At 35.9% G+C, this 22,561-nt stretch overlaps 1 protein-coding gene across 1 annotated transcript in view; it reads left to right on the plus strand.

Moving 5' to 3' along the window:
* LOC126753843 (neural cell adhesion molecule 1) overlaps positions 1 to 19,509 on the plus strand; it is a 308,975-nt gene extending 289,466 nt beyond the window's left edge. The window contains exons 2-7 of the mRNA XM_050465564.1: positions 6,109 to 6,303; positions 6,547 to 6,657; positions 6,871 to 7,008; positions 8,643 to 8,801; positions 16,641 to 17,159; positions 17,842 to 19,509. Coding sequence (XP_050321521.1) covers positions 6,109 to 6,303; positions 6,547 to 6,657; positions 6,871 to 7,008; positions 8,643 to 8,801; positions 16,641 to 17,159; positions 17,842 to 18,122 — 1,403 coding nt within the window. The 3' untranslated portion in view covers positions 18,123 to 19,509. The remainder of the gene's footprint in view (positions 1 to 6,108; positions 6,304 to 6,546; positions 6,658 to 6,870; positions 7,009 to 8,642; positions 8,802 to 16,640; positions 17,160 to 17,841) is intronic.
* The last annotated feature ends 3,052 nt before the right edge of the window (positions 19,510 to 22,561 follow it).

Raw genomic sequence — 22,561 nt, forward strand, 5'->3', positions numbered from 1 at the left:
GGAAACACTTATAGTGACTCTCTTCGGCATTTATGGTGAACTGGATAACGTCGCACCCTTAGACATAGCCACGTGCAGGGCCGCAGGCAGAGTCACAATAAAATTCACAATGAATACTTCGATTTCATTCCTTGCAGTTTATAACGAAGTCTTCTCGTAGCCGTTCTTCCTCTGCTCACACATCTGGGAGGGACTTGTGGGCGAAGTTGTTGGAGAAGGTGTGGTGTGGTGGGTGAAAATAAGTTAAAAAGGAAAATAAAAGGTGGTGTCTTCTCTCGGTAGTTCTTCACCAAGTCTAGTTTCAGGCCACCATATCATTCTAGCGTCTTTTAAGCGGATGTGGCTGCCATCAAGGTTGTGGTATATACATTCACCATGATTTCCAAACGACTATACAGGCTTTAAGTTTCCTCTGCGTGCTCAAAACTGGTCAAGGAGGGCATGACCCAATATGTTTTGTCCGACACTGGTTAGCAATAGCTTCAAGCTTCTTCCATATTAGCCTTGTATGGGAGTTCGTATCGCCGGAAACTGCAAAGCCGATGAGCTTGTTAGGGAGGGCACCATTACCGAAATCCCATCCGATTGGAAACGAACCGATTTTGTGAAATTTTTCCGTCCAGAGTGAACTGTAAGAGTTCCTCCGAACCACTTATTCTTAGCAAAGTCAAGATTTCTGTCTAGACACTGTCCATTTGGTACACACGCGGTACGACTAAATATTTTGTGGGGCGCTCTTTGCCAAAGCTGCATGGGAAAAGGCGAGGTGAAATGTTCTTATCACATGAGACACACCTTTGGAGAACCTAGCAAAATTGCTGGCATTCATAGTTACCGTATTTATAATTTTGTAATGAGTTCAAAACGCTTCGTCAATCTTTGAGGACCTTTGATCCATTCTTAGGAGGGTTTGGGTAGCACAAAGCACAAATATCTGTCTAAGTGAGATTCATCGACCATGGATCAACCTTACGACCTAACCCAACCTAACACTTACACTTGTGTAAGAACTGCCAGAACTGAAGATATCCGGTTATCCATTACAGTCTGAGTACGGCAAAGAAAGAAGAAGAACTCACCACTGCGGGGTCTAACCACTTTGAGCACATTCGAAACGCTCAGAGCAAAGAAAATTGCGCCATAATGAAGGCAATCGAACTGAATAAGTAATAAAAATGTATTTGGAACAGGCGTGAGAGGTCGCTGCACTCGCTACTCACTATCGACACAAAGTTGCTTAAGTTATAGAAATTACAAAATTTAACAAGTCGAGGCAAGTTTCAATGCTCTGATTAGCACACATGTCAAATGCTGGATTTGCGGAAACCCAAACCTACCATAAAAAGAAAGCCTGCCACATAAAGTGCCTGAAAACAGCTGCCAATAATGCACTCATCTGCAAACAATAACAACAACAGCAACTACAAATAGAAAAGCAGTCTTAACAGATTTGCTGCATCAAAAACGCACAAGTAAACTGCTTATGCAACTTACACTAAGCCGAACTTAGCCCGCCTGTCACAATACGAGTGACATGTTGCATGCCACAAAATAACTACCAAAGCGAGCAAGCATTTGCTGTTGCTAACCTAAAAAAATATAAAGCAATTGCACATGAGCTTATGAGCATTAATATTTCTATATAAAGGTGCATGTATGTTTGTGTTTGTATGTCTGTGCAATCACAGTTTGAGACATCCAAGTAAGCAGCAAGCAAGCTGGCGGCAGTTTTGTTCGTGCAACATTGCATGCAAAGTGGAAATTCAAATTTCAGATTTTCTGCAAATTTTTACCCCATAACTTGGCCCAAGTTGTCTGCTTCTTCGCATATGCGCTACTACGTAAAGGTATGAGTGAGTATGAATACGTGCTAGTGTGTGTGCGTGTGTGTGCAGCAGTGGGTGTGCGCTTAAGTGCAATTTCGTATATTACATATTTGCGCCAAATTGCTTTAAGTTAACTAGAAAGTAGTGAAATGAATCCGTAATGTAGAAAGCATATTTTCCATCACAACATACAGCAACAGCAACAACATCAAACAGTTATAGTAACCTATATCCACATGAAAAAGGAAATTACATGCACATGAATATATTCATTTGCCTGCCATCCGTAGCAAAGACATGCTCAAATGCAAAGTGTTTATTTGTATATTTGCAAAAACTTTTTCTTTAATTTGTGTGTAGAAAGGCAGATGTCGGAATTGCACTAAAATGGGAATATTTTATGTGTCACTGGAAGCGATTTTCTATAACAAATTGTAGAAATACATAATTAATTTTTAATATTAAAATCTGTTCGAATATATATAAGTATAGTGAAAGCTTGATAAAGCGAACATCTCCATTAAGCGGATAGAAAGCCTGGCAGGGTCAGTGTCCGCTTGTGGGAGATTTTAGTGTATTATAATTATCGCTTATGTATAGGCAATCTGACACCAAATAGCGGCTCTAGGCCAATCTTTGACTATTTCAGGGGGGCCTGGACAGATTCCTTTTGTCCAAAACAATAAAAGTCGGAATCTTTATCCACTTACGACTTGTTAATAAAGTACGAGAGTTTTGAGCTTTACATTTTTTTTTTGCTTTGTAAAAATTTAAGTATTATTTTATGGAACGAAAAAAAAAAAAATTTTTTTTTTAAAGTTGCAGCTATGGTATAATAAGAAAATATTACATATAATAATTTCCTATATAATATTACTGTGGAGGTAGGCAGGAAGCGTGGATGTCTGACCACGCGCCTAGGCCTTTAGGAGGCCATTTTGAAATCAACCGGACTAAAATCCCCTTAAGAGATTACATGGGTTTCTCCGGGTAAAAAACAGCCTTTTTTCAACAATTCTTTTATAATTAAAAAAAAAATATTTTATTAGAATTGTGAGAAACATGCACTATTAACAAAGAAATTCTGAAATTTTTGAAATAAATATTTAAAAAAATAACACTAAAAATTTCAGTGAGAATTTCGTAACATTTTTTTTTTTTTTTTTCAAAAAGTTGTAATCGAAAAAAAATCCTTCGTTCCATTCTTTAAGAAATGTATCCCAAAAATGTGTAAAATTTCATTAAGATCGGTTCAGTAGCTCTCGAGAAGTCTTGCCAACCGACTTCAAAAACACAGTTTCGAGAAAAACGCGTTAAAGATAACGCAAATAGCCCAGCTAGTATCCAGCGCACAAGTTCTCAAAGCTGCATCTCCGAAACTATTATTCGGATCAACTTGAAAATTTAAGATAATATTCTAAAGGTGTTGAAGAATTTCATAAGACAATAAAAATAAATTCGATTTTTTGAAACCCGTAAACGCATATAACCTCTTATTCCATTATGTCCTCTTTGAATAAACCTGTGCTCCTGATGAAGTCCAACAATGCCACAAGTTTTTTGTAACCTCCCAGTCTCTGCCAAGAAGCCATCGACCGATAGCTGCGATTCTTCTTTTATACAAAGTCTTGCATTCGTATAGAAGATCTTCTATAGACTCTTATTCTTTTACCTCTTGACTGCTTCATGAATAGTAGTTGAATGGTATTGCCCATCTACTCGCATGTCTGCCAATCAGACAATGACCCGTTAGCACTACTACTAGAGTCTTATGTCATTTCTTTTGAACTTTAGTAGTAGGCATATGCGGCCCATATTCCATTTATGCCACGTTGCCTGGTTGTTGAGCAAATTAGGGATTGAATCCACCCAGACACAACTATATCTGTAACATATTTGTCGATTAAATATCTAAATTTCGTCTTTATCGCAGTCTAATTGTTGGGTGGGGCCTGCTCTGGCTAAAATGATGGATCCGCCAAGAAATCAAGGCATTCATTCACTATATTTAATGAAGCTCTAAATGAGTTCAGTGATCTCAAAGCTGTTGTTTTCATTGTTGTAGTGGAAAAATTCTGCCGAGTTGACAGTCCTTGGCCGGATAAAATCCGGGTCTGTCTGTGTGAGCCCAATCCTTGTCAGAACTAGAAAACTTTCTTTATTTGCTGTGATCTCCAATTGGAAAATGCTGCAGTGGCATTTCTTTGCTGAAAATACACCACCTCTCACTCGATTATTAAGTTTGGACCCATCCGTATAGATATTTATCTCTGTATCCTTGTCCTACTCACCTCTATCTCACTCTTTTGTGATCTTAGGACAGAAAAAGCAATACACTAGGCGTAAGACTGAACCCCAGACTAACCCTCTGAGTACAAATTCAGCACGCCGCGAGAAAGGCAGTGAAAATCACCTCCCAACTGAATCGACTAATGGCCAACATAGAAGACCTCAGACAAGAAAAAAAACTCCTAACATTGATCAGTGACCTACATTATACGGAGCTGAGATCTTGGCAGATGTGCTTATAAAGGAAAACCGGCGCAAGGTAGTGGCGAGTGCACCGCATCGTAAGCCCTTAGAGTTGCATCAGCTTATGAGAACATACTAAGTACCTAGAATGACCCTTATTATAGACTGTGGGTAAATTTAAAATAACGTTTAGTGCCTAACTTTGGACGCTAGTGATGAATATACTAGTTGCTCTTTACATGCTTTTCATACGCCTTATCCCATATATATTTTCCCTTATTGTTCACCATGTCTATATACCGTATGCCCTCTATGAAGCTACAACTTTAATTTCACGAGGTTACATACCCTAGTCTTCGACTACCATCGTCGCCCGATTTGAAAAATGCTTGTTGAGATAAACGCCTTTAAAATTTTACTACTCAGGCTATAGCTGTGAAACAAAAAGGGTTTGTTGATTGAACGCGATCGTGGTTTCAACAAGATTAGATAACATATCTTGGCTTTAAAAACACATTTTGTGTAGCCCGTGTTTTTGTGATCAAAATTTGTTTGTCAAAACAGTTAAACTTTTTTCTCGTAACTCTCCAATTCTTTTAAGAGAGTTTTGCGTGAAAATCCAAAACAATTATCGAATTATTTGTCAAGCTCAGCCACCGAGAGTACGCTCTATGTCGCTGCAATGTCAAAATATTGGATATCTCCATAATTTCATAAGTAAAAAGTCTTCTGACCGACTTCTCGTCAACTTAGGCATTATTCCGAAGTAAATGAGTGTCACAACATTAAACTGTGTCTGACATCTTGTATAGGTTGGTATGTTTCAGAATCTACACAATTTTTTCTTATTGTCAATTGGCCGTCTAGTTGAAGCCAGTAGCCGCTGAGAGCTTTTTGATGAATACGTGAGACGAAACGAGAAAATCGTCTTATTTTCTGTGTATTGGATCAAAAAAACAAGCAAAAAGGAATTACTGTGATTTTGGACTTAACCTCTAAATGAAAAGTGGAATGCAAAAAAACCATCTTATGTTTCAAAGTGTAATGTTTTCAGCTTTGAAGTGGGTGACATCTGTCAGTCAGGCTTGCCCGAAAATTTGTATATCTGAACACAAATGTACGTTTGAAATAAGATGACAGTTGATGTCAACTTTTTCAATCAGTTAATTTTTGAAATTCGAAAAAAATTTTCTATGAACCTTATTTCGAAAAATAGGTCGAAAAGTGTTGGACTTCGGAAAATGAAGAAATTGATAAAATGTTTTTTTCATATGACTTATTTTCTCGAAAAAATTCCAATCAGACCGTTGTACAGGATATGGATCCAAAATCTATCGATATTGTTTTTTTTTTATGATTTTTATCGATGTATTTAAAACAAATAGACACCAGTGATGAGTTTGGACAAATGTCGGCACAAAGATTTACTTTCAAGTCGCGTAAGATTTTTTTGTTCCCGAAGACGCGGTTTACTTGGTTGGATAGTTCGAAATAGCTTCCACGATATGAGCCTTCTTTTAAGACAACAAAGATAAACCAATGGTTTCCAACTCCTTTCTGTAGCTTAAAGAAAGCAACTATTCTCGAAGTTTACTTAATTTTCCTTATCTCGAAGCTTGCATAAATTTATAGCGTGCGAAAGCAAAAATTTTGCTGCAATTGCCCTAGGGCTCATAAATTTTCACCTTTCCACAGCCAACCATAATAAATCGAACCGAATTGCATTTACTAATTTACTAATACACACAATCTACCTTCTTTATTCTTCCTCTCTCTTTAACTCACTCTTTCTTTCTATCTCTATTTATAGCTACCGTGCTGGGCAGTCGCCATGATATGCTTTCGCTTAGTCCCTCCGATCACGAGCTGGTGCGCTATACGAACGATTCACTGTTGGTGCAATGCCGCAGCACGACAACGGAGTCGCAGCTGGTGTGGCGCTCGCCAAAAGGCGAAATAATTAAGGAGCACAAAGGACGCATACACATCGAGCAGAGTGCGCCAGGTAAGTGCGAGGAGTTAGTGTTAAATTAACGGCTTCCAACATGCATGCCGAGCGCATACCACTGTCTGTGCCGCTATGCTTTACGAGCGCACACAAAAGCGGCTAGGTCTATTGGATGCGTGCGTGTGTTTGTTGTAGCCGCCTTGAGTGCTTATTAAACGGCGTTGTTAACACAAATCATTGCTAATTTTTCTTTTTTCATGTCTCCTGCTCTGGCCATACCTTTTCCGCCATGCATCACAGATCAACTGACAATTGTTTTCACACACATTTCGCTGGGCGACAAGGGCAAGTGGCGCTGCGAAGATGCCAACGGTGATAGAGCGGAGAAATCTTTCGAGCTCATTGTCTATCGTAAGTAGCTCCAGCTCCGCCGAGTGTCAGACCTCATAGACGACGCAAGTGAGGCGCATGTGGGGTGTTAAAATACCTACGGTACAACAATGCTTGTCTCTAAAGCGGAAAAGTCGTCTGATGAGGCGGCTCATTAAAGTCGCTATTGTCTTGTAACTTACGTGCTAACGCTTTCTTTACACAACTTTCTTTTGTCTTGCTTTATTGTTGCAGAAAAAATCGCTTTCACCGAGAACTTCACCATACTCACCGTGAAGGAGGGCAAGGACGCGTTTATACGTTGCGAGGTGAAGGGCGAACCGCAACCAAATGTCACTTGGTATTACAACGGACAGCCAATTATTGTTGAATGTAAGCTCAATTACTCATTTAACTGTATATATATACTTATGTAGGTAAAAACGAAGACGACGTGCATTGCAGGGAAAAGTTTTTTTCCTAATTAGGTGAAAATTCATTTAATTATAAGGCAGTACGTGTTGATGTAATATTGAGAAAAGTTTTTCGAATACTTTTTGTCGATATTTATACCCTAAACAGGGTATAATAAGTTTGCCACGAAATTTGTAACCCCTCGAGGGAAAGTAAGAAAGAAATGTATATCCATGGGATTTTCATGACGAACGAACCGTGTCGATTTAGGCATGTCTGCCTGTATATACGCGAACTAGTCCACTACTACTCTACAAGTCCATGATTATTTCCATCCTGCTATATGTTGTAGATGTGCATGGACGCCATCGGATGAGCTGGCCTTGGGAGTGTTCGAGGGCAAGATTTTGCGGATAATTTATGGTCCTTTTCGAATACCGCAGTCGATGAGCTGTAGGAGATATACGACGACACCGACATAGTATAGCAAATTCAGAGACATTTGCTGAGCTGGTTAGGTCATGTTGACCGGATCTTTGAGAACACTTCTGCTTTGTATTCGATACAGTACCCGCCGATTAAAGCAACGTTGAAGAGATCAGGTGAAGAAGGGCCCAGCTGTACTTAACATCTCCAATTGTTGCCTAACAGCGAAATAAAGAAACGACTATATCTACTCCAGTAATGAAGAAGAAGTCTGTTTTAGATATATCGATCTGAAATTTTTCACACTTCTTTTTCTCTCTAAGAAGCTGCTCATTTGTCAGAACCACCGATATTGTACTACATACTATAAGATAAAGGCGCCATACAAACTGATCTTTGAAACTCAAGTCCTTGTATGGAAAACTTTTTTATTTGACAAGATATCTTCACGAAATTCGGCATGGAGTATTGAACAAGACAAAGCTACAATCTCCACACATCTTGTTCAAATCCAACCACTATAGCATATATCTGCCATACAAGCTGGTCGATCAAAATTCAGTTTTTGTATGGAAAAGTTTTTAAGTCAACAACAATCTCGAAATATCTTGTTCAGATCGAACCACTATAGCATATAGCTGCCATACAAACTGAACGATCAAAATCAATATAAAGATCTTTTTATACCGTTTTATAGCTTACGAAGGGTATATATTATGGGTATTTTAGTTTCGAACTTAACGTTTTTCTTGCTTCAAAAAGTTCGACGGTCCATTAGAGGAAAAATTCTTACCGAACTGCCCACGTAAGATTCTGAAACCAATCCAGTAAATGCGCTCCTTTTAATTTTAATCAAACGCTTTCGCCTTAAAAGAATATTACTTTTGTTTTTATATTTTCATCTGCTCACAAAAAGGTGTCAATTTAAGTTTCTCAACTCGCACACTCGCACAATCCTACATCATCATCCATCATCTACCAAAAAAAAATATATAAATATTTTCCATGCACTTTTCTTCGATTGCAATGGCAAATCTAATAATAATAAAATGAGTGAGAGAAAAAAAACATTCATCTAATACATGTCCGAAATATACAAATATACACAATGACAAAACAAAAACCAACAATAACAAAATGTGGCGCAAAATTGTATTGTATCTTGTCTTGCTTTCTACTTCTAACAGCATTTACGGGCAACACAACGAAATTCCAAATACTGGCTGACGGATTACAGGTCCGCAAGGTAACGCAGAACGACACCGGCGAGTATACGTGCCGCGCCTACCAAGTGAACACAATCGCATCGGACATGCAGGAGCGCACCATTTTGATGAAAATCGAACGTGAGTAGGAAGTTTACTGCCTATAAATACACATACATACATATGTACATGCATACAAATATATGCAATAGCCACACTAACCAATAGCCATACTAACCTACATTGTTACACAAACATAACTGTATAAACATACATAGATATTATATATGGTATATAGGAAATGCCATAAGCCGCACTCACTTCCTTTGCCGGCGCTCAGTGCTCGCCGTGGACTGGCGGCAATTTTCATTTGAACTCACAGATCACACGTGTGTGTGAGCTGCTGCTGCCACTGCTTTTCATGCGCGCTCCAAAGCATTTGTCAGTTGGCAGTCGTTAGTGGGCAGTTGGTGTGTGTGTTCATTTTGCTATCTCCGATGATTTCCGCGCGGAATACTATTTTGGTGGTTGTTGTTTTTGTTAGACTGTTTCCGTCAACATTTGCTGATATCTAAGCGCAATGGCCGAAAAAGTAGCGAATTGCGTTTGTTTGCTGTTGTTTTTTTATATTTTGTTGTTTTTGCATTTGTGGACATATTCTTTATTATCTCCGAGTTGTCTTGTAAAAAAATTACTTTGTAAATTGCATTGCAGCTTTTTTGTTGCTGTTCTAGCGCAAATATTCGCTTTGGAGTGTTGCTCTTCATACACACATATACTATACATCCATATATACATACATATGTGTGTGGTTGGAAGCGTGTGTGGCCTTATTTTTGGAGCGCCCGAATTCCGGCTCAAATTCTGCCTTCTCAATCCACCATTTTGTGTGTTTGTTTTGTTGTCTGTGTTTGCACACGGCGCTGGCTTTCAATTCATTCAGGTCTCTTGATTGTGTTTTCGTGACTCACGTAAACAAACTTGCCACACACACACCCGCACAGGGGCGCACACATGTGCTGCGTCTCCCATAGTGGTGATTTTGTGTGGATGGTGTTGTGTGGCGCTGAGAAAATGCCACTTGCGCCGCCTGCAATTGATTGTGGCTTTGGGTTTTTTCCACATGATAGCATTTTCTTGGACTTTTCCTAAAAAACAACATCACACACACACATACATATATACGAATGCAGCGCTTGCACTCGCTCGTGCATCGTTTTACAATTTTGTGAACCTGCTCCCACCTGCGTGCGGCCACCGGCGCTCGGTCACGTGATGAGCGTCGAAAACGCAGTTTTAATAGATTTTTATGCCTTTGCTTGCCACCTTTCGCCACCGTTGAACTAATTTTAATGTTTGCTTTTGATGAGCTTTTAGTGTTTCTTGAGTGATTTCGAATTCGAATTCGATTTTTATTGCCGTTGGCGAATTCCATTTTTGCGCAATTTTCTGCAACTTTTTGTGGCTCCACAGCTGCGGTGATTTATCGCTCTGAGTATTGCTTGAGATTAGGCTGAAACGTGTTTACGCTCCAAATGTGATTAGGTCGTAAATGTTTCAGCAAAGCTATTTTCTAAATGCCTAGGTCACTAAAGAAATCATTGTTTGCTCGGAAAATAGATACATTGAGATTATCATGGCATTTTTTGAGGAAGTTTACTCCAAAATATTGTTAGTTCACCAAAGATGAATTGCTAGATTTTGGTGAGAGAAATCATTTTGCATCTTTCTCCAAACATAATTTTAGAAAACTATCGATAAAGTGGTATTCATGCACGTAACATACTTAGAGGCTTCAAGCACGTGGATTTGCTGGAATGGAACTTTGACAGAACTAAATTCTCACATAGAGACCCAACAAACTATTTCTTCTATCTTGAAAGAATTTGGTCTTGCGGCATTCCAACTCCAATGAAGGATTTCGTAACTACATTCGCCTCCTCATATCTCAACTTTCAAACCGGCTAGGTAATTTTTCTTGTTTGGCAACAAAATGATGTCATACTAAGCCAATTCTGGAAAACATGGTGGATAGGTAAGCAGTTCGTAGTCTAACTTGGCTGTAGTGAAAGTGAGGATGTGAACCAATGCATTGTCATTATGGAAGGGCACTTTTATATTCCTCAATTGAGACCGCTTTTTTGCAATTCGATTTCGCATTCGTAACGCCATATAATCTTATTGCTCTCTTCCAGCCGATTGATGTTGATCACACCATGTGAATCTCAGAAAACTAAAGCTTTCATCTCTCCGGCAAATACAATAGTCTTCGCTTTCTTCGAAGCAGCTTCGCCAACTCAAGTCAGCTGTTTCGACTATTTCTTTGTATCTACTGTGCAACCGGGAATCCACTAAACGATACTTATTTGGATTTCGCTTTATCAGCTTCAACCACTGTGGTAGAGTAGTCTCATGATTGCGTTTATTGTCCGGAGTTGCAAACATGGTACCCATACCTACAACATACATTTGTATTTATCAGCTTGTTTTTCTTGTAGCGGTTAACTAGTCCTCGCTTAGATGGCAGGCTTTGGGTTGCTTGTCATCGAAGTTTTCAAACGGTAGACCCAGAAAACGTGATTTTTCGATGGAGTCAGACCATAGAGAGGGAGGTGTTAGTTTAGTGGGGTTCGGTGGGCATGCAAAAAGGTGGTTAGAGTCATGCGGGAACTCATTGCGCGCTGAATATAATTTGATCATTATCCAGCGCGCTATGCAAGGATCTTGTGAGTTATCCGCATAAACCAGTTTTGGATTGTTCCTTAAACCAATTTGTACCATTGCCATCAGATGTTCAGTTACCATATAAAGTATCTAACCCAATTTGGTTTTGTTAAATCCTCGAACACGACCGCATTTAGGTGCGTTCAAAACAAGACCATTACTCCGATCTGCTTGTTTTCGACAGTAGCGTCTTTGAGAATGTGCTACATCTTAGTAAATCGGGTTGTAAGGCTGAGTACATATCGAACTCTCTGGATGTGAATAGAGAAGGGATTTAGTAGGGGATAATAATACGACCTCAATCTCTAACGACTGGTCGAAATGGACTACGTAGTAAGGATGGGGACGTACTCAAAGCATATTGATAATTCTTTATCTTTCCTTCTACGAAACGCAGCGATAATACAAGGCAAAGAGAAGGCCTGTAAAGTCCTACAACAGCGGATACTAAAGGATACGGAAAGCGACTATTTGCACAGACAGCCAAGCGTCACTACTGGCCTTATCATCGCAAAAGATCAATTCCAGCTTAACCAACAAATGTAGGAAGCCCTTAAGCTTACTGACGGGTCAACTTCACTTTTCCATAATTTGGGTTCACGGTCACAAGAAGATTTTCGACACCGAAAACACAGACAGATTGGCTAAGTCATGAGCCTCTCTAGATGAATCCTAGGCAAAGGCAACACTGTGTCCGCTAGGAACGATCTAGTGGGAGCACAATACACAATTTGAACAATTAGCACAGCATAGATAGCAATCTACAAGCAAATACAGGATAGCGAAACATATAAGGCCAAATTATGACGAGACAAAAACTAGTGACTTATAACATGGGTTCACGAAAAGTATATACACCATTTGAAAAGCATACGTTAAAAAGTGGGTATTCCTTGTAACAATACTTGCCATTTGAATTTTGGGAGAAGGAAACGGTTCTACAATTTTTCGGTGAATACCCAGCTCTATCACCAGCCAGGGATATAACTCTATGTCTATCTATAAGAAACATTATGAAGATAAGTAGTTTCATCGAGGGCATCGAATGGTTGCAGCACAATAACCAAAAGTGATTTCAAGATATAAAGGTCTTACGATAGTGTATCAAAATGGCACATTTAGCGCTAATTGAGCCTGAAGGTGCTGCACTCTTACCTACCTACCTCCATATCGGACCGCTTTGGCATTTGTCCATAGAAATTTCTCTAAATGTACCAGCGCAGACGTTAAGAGATTATAGTAATAAAACAAATGGAAATATTAGTTGTCAATACTAAACTGATTTTTTTTATCATAAATATTTCCATTCATATTCGAGTATTAATTTTTCATACTTTCAAATTTGTCGACATCTCATTGAACTAATGAAAAGACGCACTTCAAAATATTTCAACAAATAACGAGGACACAGTTTTACTTTTATAAACTAAACTACAACATCTTTAATTAAAACTACACTCTTGCTACTCTCTCGAAAATTCAAATTTCCATGTAAATTTTACTTTTTATTTGCCATTGTTCAATATTGTTTGATTAATTTTCCACACTGGCAACTTTCAACGTAACCAGGTAATTCTATTCTGCTCATAGTACTCGGTAGAACTCAATTTGTTGCTTTGTATTTCGATTCACTCGACCGAAAACAGAGTTGAAAATATCCAATTGTTTTTCGAAAAGTCATACACTGTTATTAGAATTTACTGTTAAAAGCTTACCGGCTAATATCAGGTGATGCATTCGAAGGCGAAATTCACAAAAATAGAACAAAGCAACACTTTTACGGACGTTACACAACATTACAGAGTTACCGTATTGCAGCTGGTCTATTATTAAGAGTTTCTGCTTCAGTTCCACAGCCTTAAACTCATTTGAATATAAATTAAATATATACTTGCATTGGTATATAGTATATGTTGCATTGTTTGTAGGTATTATATTAAAGATAGAAATTATCTAAGCTGTTGCATGTCATGATATCCCCGGCGGAAATAACGAGAGCTTCAAGTTGTTCTGGTTTATTTTTCAATAGTTTCGAACTGGTGTGAGCCATCAAAGAATTCATTCGTAAACAATTTGCTAGGAAATAAGCGAGGTTCGATCTATGACTCTCGTAATATGGAGCCTTGGTATTTTGGACCAACCACCGTCTGCTTGAAAAAACAGAAGAGAAGTAAAGTTGTCGGGTGTTTAGTCGGAAGTCACACGGAGTAAACGATATTGGTGTATTATCGTGGTGCAAAAACCAAGAGTTGTCGGCTCATAATTCCATCCTCTTTTTACTAGTAGCTTCGCACAAACGACGCATAAATATATTCCTTGTTGATAGTTTGGGCGGTCGAAAGGATTCGAAGTGTGGTGCACTCCAAATCGATAATCGAAGAAAACAGTCAACATAACTTTGATGTTTGATCTGTTTTGACGTGCTTTTTTCGGCTTCGGCTCACCCTTGCCACTATCATATGTTTCCCCGTTGTAAGCATAGATCCAAGACTCATCGCCAGTAACAATTCATTTCATGACATCCTGGTAGTCGAAAAGCATTATTTCACTTCTGTTTTTTGAAAAAAATTTATTGATTTTGAAAACAATCGTGCTTTCGCTTTTCTTAGACCCAAATGATCTTTCAAAAAGGTTTTCATTGATCCTTCCGATATTGCAGCGATGCCAGTAAGACCTCTGACTGTTAATCGTCGATTCTCAAGCACCAATTTCTTCAGTTTATTAACGCGTTAGTCATTAGTGGACGTTGATGGCCGTTTTGGTGACGTGGTTAGTCATCAAAAGAAGCTGTTGTGTCCTTTTCATTGGGGGTGTTCTTTTACGTGGCGGTTCCCAAACCCAGCACATAATCCTGCAGAAAGGATGTCTCGCCTTCTCATCTTAGCTCGAATTGAAATGGATGTGTTTTGGCTACCCAGAGGATACTTGGACCGGAAGTCTTGAGCTGTTTGAGCCATAAGTAAAATAATCGTTTCTGGGCACTCGCAAGTGAATGGCGTTCAGAGAACTTTCCTCACTTGTGTGAACTTCTACACATGGCCCCATCCACCATTCATTTAATTATAAAAATCAATTCTGAACCTCAATCCACATTTCCTTGCAGGGTGCTTTTAAGTGTGTGCCTGCGCTCAGAGATTTCCTACGCATTTAGGTTGGCTTTGACGTCAGACAATCCGTGCATATTATACACAAGTGAGTACTCCCGGTTTATTGGTACTTCAGGCGAACTATTTCCTGTGCATTGTTGAATAAATATTCTTATTTATTTTCTTATTCGATATTCGTAAAGTGTGTGTAGTCCATTAAATTACTTTTAGATTTTGCTGCAAGCAAAATTTTGACTGAGTTTATAACGCTGTTGTTGTTTTCTTATTATGTTTTCACACACTACCTGAAAGTTGTGTATCGGAAATTTTGAAGTTTAATTGATGTTGAAGGAGTGTTTATGGAATTCGAAGCACACACGCTCATATCAGACTAACTTTTTTTGCCTTTCCTTTCTTCGTTTTCTTCTACGCTTGGGCAGCTTGCGCTCGCTGGTCGTTGTACTTATTTTCAACGACGAACTTTTCGATTTTCAATTTCACACCCAAATGATTTTTTGATTACTTCAGGTGCTACGAACTTGGTACAAGTATATACTATAGACACATATTCGTATTAACAATCGTGAATCTGCGCGTTTGTGGCTGTGCGTGGGATCTGCTGGCTAATAACTTTTTATAAATTTGAGCCGAATTCGTAGCAGGTAAAATGTGTTAATTAAGGCGTTTATGAACTTATTTTAGTGGGCGATGAGGGTCGGCTAATAAAAAGAAATCCATTATTTAGAGCAAATATATGCACCATTTAGTTCGATTGTTCGATTGTTGCCATTTTGAAGGTATTTCATGAAAATCCGACTAAGAAATTGGGACAAGCAATTCTCTGAGCTTCTTTTTAAATCGAATTTTGCATCAGCCAAATTATTTGACACTGACAAAAGCAATTAGTAATCACTTGGTGTCAGGTTTGTACGATAAGATACACGCATAAAAACTACTCCCAAGGTCCTGGAGCTCCTGGCGAGTCACTATCGATGCAAGAAGCCTGGTTTTGTCATATCCTCAGTTCCTTCTAGGTGCAAATCTCTTCAAAACATCCAATTTTTTAGTTCAACTTAATCAGAATTTTTGGATCATGAATTCACCAAACCAAACTTTTGAACCGAAGTTGCTGTCACTAAAATAGCGGGAAATGTACTTCTTCAGAGTGTAGCCTCCTTCAGAGAAGTGACTATTAATTCTTATAGCCTCAAGCTCAGTAACCGTGCGTTCAAGGCAGGTTACAGAGTGTCTAAACTCGTTATCAATGACATCAATATGGGTGCTAGGCCCATGCGTTGGCCAGGAAGGGTAGCCTAGCCCCGCTATCAGTAAAATGCGTATGGGACGGCGCTTCCCTCTTCTCGTGTATTCTACTACTGGATAGCTGGACTTCTTGAACGCTTGGCTACCGTCTATTCATGTGCTGTCGCAAGATCCTTTGGACCAAGTTTGATTGGAAGAGATTCAGTGAGCTCTTTGGCCTCCGTACGGGTAGGCTCTCGCTAATGGAAGGGTTCTAATAGAGTATTGCGTCGTCCATCCTGTAAGGTTGAGGGTCTTATCGGACCCCAGCTGCAGATGTGGTATGGAAAACTATGAGGCGAAATCATCGCAGCACTTCTATTTTTATTGTCTCGGTTTTACTAATGGGAATAGAAATTAAACGCCTTAGCAAATTTTTATTGGCCAAGAGGCGCTTTGCTGACTCATGAGCTCGAATATCAGAAGTTCTAAATTTTTGTCATATAGTAGTTCATGTGTGATCTTTCGATCAGCCCTCTAACCTAACCTGATAGTTCAAGAAACTTAAAACTGGTACTTCCATTTATTTTTTAAATCTCACAGACATTGGCAATTTTCCATTATAACAAGGCGCCTCTTTTTTACAATGAACTTGCCAACGCAGCAACTCTATTTTACCCGGAAACGGTTAGCTTTTGGTAGCCTCCGGTTTAGCCAGCACTGTCACTAACTCACTTGCAACCGGCTGCAATCTCGCGCATACCAATGGCGTATAGCACCTTGCAACATGCCGTCGACAGACATCAATTTCCATTTGCATTTCTGTGCTATCAAAATTTCATCAGCCAGCAACAATCGACAGTCAACACACCATTCACCAAAGTGCACAATGCGCGGCATACAAATTTTTTGTTGTGATTCCTTGCAGATAAACCAATCTGGCGATACAGCCAACACATACCGGTGCAGTATGTCTACCCGAACGGAAGTGTGACCATAGCGTGCGAGGCAATCGCTGAGCCGCCAGCCAATTTCACCTGGTACAAGAATGGCAATAAGAAACGTTTGCATAACGACAAACACCACGCCATCGAGAAGGATTACTATGCATCCACGTTGACGATTCATGCGCGCAACGATGACGTATTCGACACGTACCGCTGCCTGGCCGAAAATCAGTTGGGCGCCATCGAACGCAACACCGTACTAAAGCGAGGCGTTAAGCCACCACCACCCAGCGTACTGCAATTGCGTGGCTTCAATTCGAACAAATTCGATGTGGATGTTGGTTCGGTGCGGGTCTCACCGGCTCGCACCGCACCGTCAACAACGGAACAATTGATGGAGGTGAACGGTTTTCGTATTGAATATATGACGGAGTATGAATTCAAGTCGGATGGCGGCAAATGGACGAATGCTAAACGGAAGGACTTCCCGTTCGAAGATGGTAAATATAGAAAAGTCTATACATATAAAAGGGGGGAAAGGCTGGAACGCCATTTCTTGAAAGACTCTACTGGTGTTGGGAACACAATTCTTTTTCATCTAACATTCTCTTAAGCTGAATAAGTGCCAGGAGCCCTGAAAACTAATGTTTTGATTTGGAATTAAGATTTTAGATTTGAAAAAGATGAAAATGGGAAAGGTGACAGATATAGATAACGAAAAAGATATACAAGTAGATATCTACATATATATAATTCATACAGGTAGAAACCAAAAATAAAGATAATGACGAATATAACAGCGGACATGACAGATACAGAGATACACATTGTGTTGTGGATAAAGATAAAGTCATATATAATCATAGATACAGATATATATGGGGATGATAGAGATAGCGTTAGAGATAGAGACAGAGAGAGAGAGAGAGAGAGAGATATGGATAGTGATAAAGATAGAGTAAGGGATAACAGACACAGAGATGGAGATAAAGGTACAAATAGAGACAGATATATGTAGAGCTAATAGAAATATGGAGTATAGAGAAAGAGATAGAGCCAAAAATAGAGATAAAAGTTGAGATAAAGATAATTCTTATAAGGTGGCAACAGCGATCCATATGAAGACCCTACTAATAGATTACGTTTCAAACAGTAACTTTGTAAATCAATTCTGCTTTGCAGGCGCAACTTTTCTCATCAACAATCTGGAAGCCAATACCACCTATTTGATGCGTGCCGCCACCAAAAACTTAGCCGGTCTCAGCGATTATACGAAAGTCGAGAAATTCCACACACTTTCCAATGAGCCGAAATCCGCGTCAGCGCGTCTCGAGCACTTGACTGCCACACAGTTGTTGTGTATATCACTGGTGGCGTTGCTGTTGTGTAAGGAATTATCTTTCGGCTTTCAACCAGTGAGCAGTATAACGAAGTTGCGACGCGCTGCCGGTGTGCGTTGGTGAAGCAAATGTGCCACCATAAATTAAAGAGCAGTGAGGATCTACGCCAGCAGCAGCAGCAGCTTTCTTCTGGGTGAAAGCGTGGTAAGAAAGTAGGGTATGGGTTTCAAGTTATATATATATACACATGACAATAGTTATTATGTGTAAAATGTTCGCTTAGCACTAAGGGTTAAAGGCTACGAAGAGTTTATATTTTACTTAGTTGAAATACACACTAAATAATGGAAATATACAAAACGGAAATATTTTAATTAAATAAATTAATAAAAAATATATATACGCTGACGTTTATATAAAAAAAATTTAATGCTTACGAAAAAAACAATAATATATTTACATAAACATTCCATTTGCATAGCATAAACATTAATACACGATAATAAATGACGAAATATTTGGACTCCGTGTTTAGCTGTTAATCGATATGACAGAAAATCGTTTGCAGTACTTTATATATACTATAACATAAATCTTGAATTAGATACTCTTAAAAACAAGCCAGTATTTTATGTGTACATTGCTGCTGACATACGTTATATAATAATAATTAATTACAGTATATACGAGATTTCATAACGATAATATGTAGTCCTGCCGAAATCTCTCTCAGTATCGGCCTCAAACGTTTCACTTTTGTTTGTAAAAATCATTGGAAATTTTTTTTCCATTAAGTTTTATTTTAATTTTTATTTTTTTTTAACAAATATTGGATTTGTTTTGCATGCCTTGATTTTACATTTCGTTCTTTTTTTACATTTACTATTATGTTTTACATTTCATTAGCAACCCTGAATCATGTTTGTGGGCTTTATATACAATTTATTTTTGTGTAAAAAATATCAAAACGTTTTGCTCTTCTTTTCTATATATCATACATCATATCTTGTCATTTTGGTATTTGGAGCTCTTTACCATCGCAAAAGGTTTTAATTCAACGTCAATATAAGCTTCATACATAACTATACACTTGATTTAATCATGTATTTAAAATGTTTTATACCTTTTCAATTTTTTTAAATTATTTTTTTTAGTAAAATATATATGTTTTAACACTTTTATAAGAAATAGCCACAAAACGTTTTTTTGGTGCGATTTGCATATTATCCACAAACGATACTGTCTTGCGAACGAGTACTCATTTAAACCTGAGCATAGCTCTTTACTAACAAAAAAACAGTTTCACTTATAGAAATGGAACTCATTTCTAATTTCTACTGTTATTTGAAATAAAAGTGAATATTTTTTTGATGATGTGAGTTCGAAGAATTCTCAATATGTGTATATGTGCCTTTCTTTTGATACTTGTTTATTGTTGGGAACAAATATTTGATATTTCTAAAGTACGACTATAATTAATTTAGGTATTAACGAACATTAAATGCATGTATCTTGCATGTTTTTTTTATTTTTTTAATTCTAATTTTTTTATTCACTATTAATTTTTTTAAGTATTTATATTTTTTTAATTTAAAATTTTATTTTTTATTTAATTTTTAATTACTTATTTAGGTTTTATTTTTCATTTTAACTTATTATTTTTTTTTTTAAGATTTAACTTAATTTATTTTTAACTTTTTATTAAACTTTTAGTCTACACTTTTTTGATAATTTTTTTGTTTGGTATGCTATATATTTTAAATTTGTTTCTTTTTTTAATTCAGTTTTTATTTATTTATTTTAATTAACACTTATTATTATTTTTTAATTTATTTTTATTTAATTTTGCAATATATTATTAACATTTTTTATTATATTTTTATTTAAAATTTTTTTTCTTAATTTAGTTTTATTTTCTTATATAACTTTTATTTTTTTATTATATTTTTCATATTTTTTTGTTCTATTATGTTAATTTAAAAATTATAATTATAATATTTCTAATTTTTAAATTCGTTGTTTAATTAAAAATTTTTTAATTAAAATTTTAACTTTTATTCAATTTTTAATTATTTATTTAACTTTTATTTTTTACTCTTAATGTTTTTTTTGAAGATTTAATTTATTTTATTTTTAATTTTTTATTAAACTTTTAGCCTTTTTCTGAAGTTTCTTTTTAAGTTTTAAATTTTTTGTTAAATAATTTTTAAATTTTTTCTTATTATTTAGCCGAATTTTTTTATTATTTGTTTTAAACTTGTAGTCTTTATTTGTTTTGATATTTGTTTGTTTTATTTTTTGTGTTTAATATTTTTCTTCTTATTTAATTTATTTTTATTGAATTATTTAAATTAAATGTTTTTTGTTGTGATTAATTTATTTTTATTTTTAGTGTAGTTTCATTTACTCAAATATGTTTTTTTAAGTTTTTTAATACATTTTATTTTAATTTTTTAATATTATATAAATTTATTTTTTTACATAAATTTTAACTTTTAAATCTGAAATTTTAATTTATTTACTTTTTTTTTGTAATATTTATTTAAATTTAATTTTAACATTTTATTAAACTTTATTTGATAATTAAATTTATTTCTGTATTGAATTTTATATATAATTTATATATTTTATTTGTTTGGTTTTTAATAATGAAGAAACATTTATACATTTTTTTTTAATTTTTTATTTTTTTCATTTTTTTAGTTTTAATTTTTTCATTTTTTGATTGACTTTTGATTTTGTTAATATTTGTATTTTATTTATTTAAATTTAAATTTAAATTTTGATTTTTATTTATTTTTTTTCTAATTTTTAAATTTTTTTATTTTTGGTTTTTAAATATTTTTTTTTTAATTTTTATGTTTTAATTTTTGGTTTTATATATTTTCATTTGGTAATTGAATTTAATTTGTTTTTAATATATGATTTGATATAATTTTAATTGTATATTTTTTATAATATTGAGGTTTAATTTTTATATTTCAATACTATTTTTTTGTAATATATTTCTTAGTTTAGTTTTAATTTTTTATTTATCTTTTAATAGAATTATAGATTTTTTTTTACATTGAATTTTTATTTACTTTTTATATAAGTTTAAAAAAAATGAAATAAAGTTTCAAAATTTGTATCCCAAACATTTATAACTTTTTACAAAGGTGCATCTATGCTTGTACATAAATGAAAATCCAAAATTCTACAAAATTTCATTTGTTGAAATGGCTCAATTATTAGAATTGCATTCAAAAAATATGAAAACTATTTGTGTGTGTGAGTTTCTATGCGTTCACCTAAATAAAACACTTTTCTAATTGAAATGGATATATTTATGTATGCACTGTGAATTTTGATAATAATACAATTTATGAGGAAAAAAAATAAAACCAACAATAACAAATGTGCGCTGCAAATGCTTAAAGCAGCAAAAATTACGGGAAACTCGCGTATAAAACTCATTACATTTTATGCTCTAGAAATATTTACATTATAACGGTATATGAATGTAAACAGATAATTTATAATTACATAACCAGAGAAAAATGGGTGCCATTGTGAAAGCTAACTGTACGAGCTAATTGTTGTTACGTGCCAAAATATAAATATACATACATACATATATGCATGTGCTAAAGCTAAACGCCAAATTATATTAATATAATAAAGTTTAAAATAATTTAACAAAAACGGATATCTGTATGTATAAAATGTGAAAGTTTGTACATTAGAAATACTTTATAAGCAACAAAGATATTAAAAAATGATACACACACATACATATACATACACAACTACACATGATTTTATTGTTTAAGCGCTTCACACACACACACGTAGTAGCATACATATTTAGTTTTATATTATTATCACACATACTTACTAACAAACATACATACACCTGCAAAAGTATTAGGTTGGTCCTTATGTGTACCAACAATTTTTACTACAGATTTTTTCGTGAAGAGTAATGTTTTTGTTGGTATTGTAGCGGAAGAAAACATTCCCAAAAGAATTTAGAGGAATGCTGCCGAGTTGCTAGATAAAAGTTCGGGTCCGTTTCGATTACTTAGGCCCGACTATCGCCTATAAACTTTGATCGTAGAGAGACCGAAGTTCAAAGTTTCTAAACGCCAAAAATCATTACCAAATTTTACATGGAAAATATTTGCGCGTTGCTCTAAGGCGACTAATCTGCAAAGAATCGTTAAAAAAAAAAAACAATTCAACCTTTTTAGGACCAACCTAATGTACACTTGAACATACAAACATACAATTTAAAACTGCATTCCAATGAATTTAACAGTGAGAGGATACAAAAAAATCAAAATAATTCGAAAACCTAATTCCAAAGCTAATAGCTTTGAAATAGTATACCCTTAGCACTATTATAGCCAAAGGCCTACTAATAGTAAGGGCCAAAATTTTCTATGAAACAAATTACATGTAAACATGCCCGGCAACTAACAATGTGCAGCAACACATACTCTCAAACACTCATACTTTCACATTCAAAAACACTCAAACATTCAAATACACACACATTTACTCAAACACATACTTGAAGC

The sequence above is a fragment of the Bactrocera neohumeralis genome, chromosome 3 (genome assembly GCF_024586455.1).
Source record: "Bactrocera neohumeralis isolate Rockhampton chromosome 3, APGP_CSIRO_Bneo_wtdbg2-racon-allhic-juicebox.fasta_v2, whole genome shotgun sequence".
Taxonomy (NCBI): Eukaryota; Metazoa; Arthropoda; class Insecta; order Diptera; family Tephritidae; genus Bactrocera; species Bactrocera neohumeralis.